General features: G+C 43.0%; 1 protein-coding gene across 1 annotated transcript; it reads right to left on the bottom strand.

Moving 5' to 3' along the window:
• Positions 1-493: 493 nt before the first annotated feature.
• Positions 494-1,663, bottom strand: PHATRDRAFT_bd1182 (predicted protein; the record flags this gene model as incomplete). Its single annotated transcript, XM_002176142.1, has 1 exon — positions 494-1,663. One exon carries the CDS (start codon positions 1,661-1,663, stop codon positions 494-496), a length of 1,170 nt encoding a protein of 389 aa, XP_002176178.1.
• Positions 1,664-6,362: the final 4,699 nt, after the last annotated feature.

The following is a 6,362-nucleotide window of genomic DNA, read 5'->3' as shown; positions in this document are numbered from 1 at the left end:
ACCCGGATTCCCAATAACCTCTACCGCTGGACTCCGCATTCGTGCGGTCTCGGCATGTCACTACTACTGAATAAAAACAAAACATGTACACACACAAGGTAGCCGCTGCCAATCCACCTGGTTGGTTGCTTTCAATAAACAACCGCAACCTAGTAAAATACTGGTTCAACAACAAAAGACATTATTCACTTGCTGTAGGACTCTGATGTTGCTGTTGATGGTCTTGTAGCTGGATTAGTCGAGATTGGGTAAGATTTGATAATTCCACGGACGGTGAACAGGTCTGCTAGATGCTGCATGGTACTGATAGCACTCACGACGTACAGAGCAATTTGCAATTCCATAATCTTGTGTGCAGTTGCGGACAATCTCCCCATCCACCCTCTGCTATGTTGCTATTGTGTACAGGTACACTAGCATCAACTGTAAGCCAGAAGCTTGTCAAGTCGGCTTACAAGACAAGACAAGAAAAGTTGTTGCTTATTTTTAGGAATCATGTTTGGTATAGTGCTTTTGGAACAGTACGATTGTGGAAAGCCCAAAAGCTGTGCCTGCGCTCTTCAAGCAGCGTAAGTTCCTCGGGAGTTTTCAGGGAAGGTAATGTGACAAAGTGTAAGTTAAGATTCCCTTTCATATATAGCCCTTCGCAAGGATCCAACACCTTTACATATTTTGCCTCATCTGACGTGAACCAACATTTGAGCAGCAAGTTTAGAAGAGATTGATCCCGGCGATGCTCCACAAAAGACGGTGCATTTGGGATCAGAGATTCCGTGTCAGATATTGCACTGTAGTCTTCGGTGGCTCGCTGCCACTCTTCAATAAACTGTATGACACGGGGAGTAGGGCGGAAAATATGCAGCCCAGCGCGCCACTGACCAGAGTCCTGGAGCGCCTTTGTCGGTTTTCCACAGTATGCTTCAAATACGTCCTGTTTAGTATATTTCTCCTCCCTGATGTATGTTTGTGTTAGAGCCCAGTCAATATTTGGATTTTGAATCATGTATTCGATAAAAACTGCCAAGCCTGGCCACCAATTGGTCTGGTCGTAGTCAGCATAAACCAGCACATCATCTGGTGACAGCTGCTTCAAGACATCCAAGATCACAGCCGGCTTCCAAAACCACCAGCCTCCACCCTTAGAAGATTCATGTGTCGGATCTTTCAGGAACTGCAAATGTTCCTGGTACGGTTCATAGTTCAGCCAATGGTCGGGAACTTTGAAGTGAGAGATGGCATCAGAGGTATTCCGTAGCCAGGGAAACTTCTGGATCACTTCCCTTTGTCTGTCTTCAACATCCTTTTGAAACTTGTTGTTGTATCCCATTTTTCCAGTTAGATGAATAACGCGCTGATTGGGTTTGAGAGGTATGTGTCGATATGGATCCTTGCTATCGCAGTGGGACTTGTCGGAATTGTTTGAAGTATCTGAAGCAAAGTCACGTAGCACCGAATCAGCACGTGTTGGGTGATGTCGAGGCTTACGCGTTGGCTGTATGATTTGAGCTGGCAATGGCTGATAAGATTGCAGAACGTCAATCATGTCGACATTTTTACAGTTGATCATTGCAAAATTCCTTACAAGCAGAAAAATGAAGCAAACTCCGGCAAGCAGGATTGGTATGCGAACTTTCTTCTTTGTAATGGTCTTTTCTGGAGCCATGTTGTCAAAATGAGTGCGTAGATTCCTTATCAATAGCCTTGGAAGTGTATACCCGGTAGAGTGGGATAAGGAAGGGAACGCCTTTCCGTGTCAACAAATTGAATGTGATGAAATGGATTGGGCGAAACGGCACGGCGCAAGCAGGGAGTCGGTTTACAAGCTCCTGGTATGATCTCTATGTGATCAGTCGTGCTGCTAGTCGCGTAAGCAACAACTTCGAACACCACTGTCAACCACTTTTACACTTACTGTTAACTAATTTCAAAATCGTTCTTTTTAGTTAGCAGTAACGTCCGTCTTAGGTGCTCATACATGGATCGATACTTGTTCATATATGTAGCAGGATTTCGATTGATATACGCACATCTAAATGTAAGTAAAAGTATTTGAACAATCGCTATTTGTTCATTCAACTAAGTACCCTTATTTGAATACTTTATAGCGGTTCGCATTCCGCTACCTAATTGAAGAACGCGAGCGAGTCTTTACATCGTAAACATGGAAACAATATTCGTGATGCATTTCAAAATAACAACAACAACAGGCTAGAATTTTGCTAATATAATGTGAAGTGTCAAGTTGGGCAGTCGAGCGTGACACGTCCGGCAGAAAGCGATGAAGAGATTTGAAAAGGAGCAAGCTGTTATCTCAAGCAAAGTGGAAGCGATTTGGTTGATGGGACTTGGGGATATGATCACTCAACGAAAGGAGGTAATGAGCTAAATGTAACACCAGTATTTGGATTGATGTTTGCTCATCCAAATGTAAGTATCAGTATTTGAACACTTGCTATTTGTTCATCTAAGTCGCATTACTTTGAATACTTTATAGCGGTTCACATTCCCCTCCCTCATGTAAGGCACTGTAGGTACTTTTGTAAGCAGAGCAAGGCCTACCTGTTGGGAAACAGGGGTTCATCATATCCTTAAGTCTACTGGACTGTCAGCTTTCGGTCCCAGTCCCGGGAGCAGAATTATCCCTCGTGACTCATCGGGGGATGACTGAAAAGTTGTTTTGATTACTGCTGATAACATATATAAAAATAGATGATCATCAAGCCCAGCTTGCGCTTCTGTTTTGAATAACAAGCCGGCCACTTCAAATACCAAAAAACGCAATCATGCGTTTACAACACAATATTGAGCAGTATCATTTTACATAAGACTTGACGGTATACAACAAAGGGATTTTCTTGTCACAATGGAGGAAACTAACAGTAAGTATAGTCAACAGATTCCCTGTGAGCTACAGCACTATCAAGAACACATCTCTCCCAGAAATGTTGTCCAAGACTGTCCAAAAGGCGGAATGAAACTGCAATGCAAGTCCTGTAGCGCTCCTGATGCTCCTCAATCACTTCTGTATTGCTCCACACAAAATCCACAACCGCAAAGAGTCGCCCGGGGCTTGCCACACACGCAATCATGTAACCACCTGCCGACGCACACAACAAAAAATTCAAAACCAGATGAGGGAGAAGGATTAAGTGTGAGAGACCAACCAGAAATGCGCCACATATGGTGGATGCAGTTGATTGATTGATTGATTGACACAAGTCACTTGCCAGAAGTGTTATGATATACACCAATGTACACCATATGGACAGAAGCGCTGTTAGGAACAGAGCCCGGTAAACAGTAGAGGGCATTATTACAAACAACTGGCAATACACCTAAGGGACTTAGGGACTGTAAAATTCTACTTGTTGGTGATGCTCCCCTTGGGTTAGGCATTGGATACAAGGACCTATGCGTAAACTAGCAGTGCAGATCAAAGAACTTATAAAACAATGATTGAAGAATTGGTGCTACAAACTAGTTCTTGTTGCTCCTCCAATTTGCCAAGGTACAACAAAACCTGAGGAACAAACTCAGATGTACACAAATATCTTTCCTCCATCATAGTATCCTTATACCATGACACGCGCTCACATATACTTATAGCGGAACCGGAAATACCTTTCAGAACATGCATGCCACAGGAAATGGAGCGCATCCATTTACATCTGTTAGCCAGGCAATAAGTATTGACAGTCCCACTCCGTTGCCACCGTCTGTTACGGAGTACTACCAAAGCACAACCAAAGATGGATTGCTGTTATGACAGTGTGTGGTAAATGAAGGTGGGCGTTGTGATGAACAACCTGCAATACACCTAAGCAAGCTTAGGGACTGTAAAACTCACTTGCTGACAACGCTCCCCACGGGTTAGACAGCGGATGCAAGGACCTATGCTATAATGCAATATTTGCACCAAAGAATTTCTAAAACAATGAGTGGAAGATTTCATGCTACAAACTAGTCAATCTGTTGTCCATTCCAATGAACAATCCCACAAAGTGCCAGCTTATCATTGATCTTCCACAACTTCCATAATCTCAATAGACAACCTTTCTTTCACATGTATATATACCTTTGGAACTATAATTCCCAGGCTTGATACCTATAGTTAGTAGAGGATCTTGTTCAATCCCACCATGTGTCTTGTGATAGCCCCCTATGTTGTCTAAGTCGTATTTCCTTAGTATCCACTTGTATCCCAACTCATCTTGGTCTTGTAAACTGACAAGTAGAGACTTAACACATGCGCCTCCAGAAACATAGCAATTGTACAAACGCTTCGATTATTGTGAGTCCACGTGGCCACAAAATAAGGCTGTGGCATCATTTCTGCGCGTGCCTCCTTAACTCCATGTGCATAGTTTTGATTCACACTTGAGGCATCCGTGTTTAGTGAATAATTTCCACAAGACATGTTGCAAGGAGGTAAATCACAACAGGGTAACTCAAAAATGGTAGATTTGCGCAATAAGGCCAACACAAACTCCATACAAGACATGTAAACGCTGCGTCCATCGGATTGGCTCACACTTACACTTTCCTGACCAAGTGGAAGCTGTTGGAGGGACATGCCGCAAGGAAGTGTACCGTAACACCGTCAGAACACAACACGTTCAGTTGCGTTCTCTCCAAGGCACAAGACATCATTGTATCTAGGGGTTCCATGCAATAAGACCGAGAAAACTTCCATATGACTCACTTCTCCCTTATAATCACTCCAACTACCGTTCACCGTGTTGACGTCTAGAGGACGGACATCATTAGGAGACATGTTGCATGGTACTATACCGTGACAAGAAGCGGCTATCCTGTCCATTACTGTGGTGACGGTTTGGCCCGGCTCATTGCGTAGCCGCAGCAGTTGTTGTGTGGTCAATGGGTAGTCAGCAGCCCTGCCACCAGGCAACTCCAGTGAAACAACAATCTATGTCTTGTGTGAGCTTTTGATTGAGGTGCTCCCGTACACTTTGGTTATGGTGCGGGTGTGATGCTTGCCAATTGGAACGAAATTTGATCCCAAATGACAGCAATTTAACTCAATAAAGAGTCTAGTCCGGGCATATCCATCAGAATCGCCGTATTGTGGGTGGCTTCCGGTCAGTATACATGCCAACGCCGTAGTGTAGCCACTTTCCAATGCAAAGAAAGCCAAGGATCCAGCGCTTTCTGAAATACCAGCCCATTGCGCATATAAACTTCATTGATGCATTTGAATGTATAATGCTGTTCAATTGGTGGTACCAAGGCAGAATTTCAGATGGCCAAAATTTGGGACAAGAAAATGCCCGACGTGGGATTTCCCTTCCCTGTCAGTAGCAAGGGAACGGGAAGAAGTGGTACAGCTTTCCCACTTCCAAAGAACTGTATTGACACGTCATGTTGATGAAAAGAAGAAACTTCCTAGGCTCTCTGGTGACTCTCATGAAAGGTGCATGTGTAGTGGTTTCTCTTCTGATTTCAGTGAGGTCATTGATCTTTGCAGTACATCTTGTGTGGAGATATTCAGCATCAAACAGTCTGTTTTTATCATGTGAAAGTGACATCAGATATCACTAAAAGTATTACTTCTGGTGGTGGTCATGGTAACAAGTGGGTTAAGGTTTTCTCCAATTTTCAAAATAATTCCAGTGAGGAGAATTTCAAATTCCAAATTCCAACCAGAGAAAGGAACAGCTGTTAACAGTAAATGATATCAGTTCACTGTCAACCCAGTCTAGAAAACTGCAACAATAACGGGCTAAAACGTGTCTGTGGGACCAAAGGATTGTAGATACAATAAAAAGACGTAAAACAAAGACTTATAAGCATACACCCAAGATAAAGGAATAAAGAACCCCAATATGCTTGCCGTTGGGTTTTTCTAGTCCCCTCACATTGAGACCATGAACATAACCTTGGCGAAATGTGTCCCCTCAAAACCACAATGGGAAAAATAGGGAACCAAATAAAAATATAACTTTGACACTGCATGCAATGACAAATATAATGCAAATGTAATTTGTTCCAACACTGAACCTGTTGAGAACGGGAAAGTCGGCAAACCCTTCTTGTTACTTGAATCACCATAAAATACTTCGTATGATAGCCTGTCTCACTGGACCTGCTTGAACCTTCATAAGTATATCTGCTAAATTTGACTCTGATGGTTCATATGCAATCTTGATCACTTTCATGGCAACATTCTCTTGTACAAAATGATACGCTATCGCGTTACTTTTCTTCTTCAACACTGACTCTGGTGCCGTAGTATTGTATACAACCGACATATTGTCGCAAAGAACTTTAGCTGGACCGTCAATAGGAATACCCATCATACGTAACTTGTATTGTAGACCTTGTATCATTTCAGTAGCAATCTT

Source organism: Phaeodactylum tricornutum, genomic scaffold, assembly GCF_000150955.2.
Source record: "Phaeodactylum tricornutum CCAP 1055/1 PHATR_bd_10x23 genomic scaffold, whole genome shotgun sequence".
Classification (NCBI taxonomy): Eukaryota; Bacillariophyta; class Bacillariophyceae; order Surirellales; family Neidiaceae; genus Phaeodactylum; species Phaeodactylum tricornutum.
This window is presented reverse-complemented; position numbering and strand designations above follow the sequence as displayed.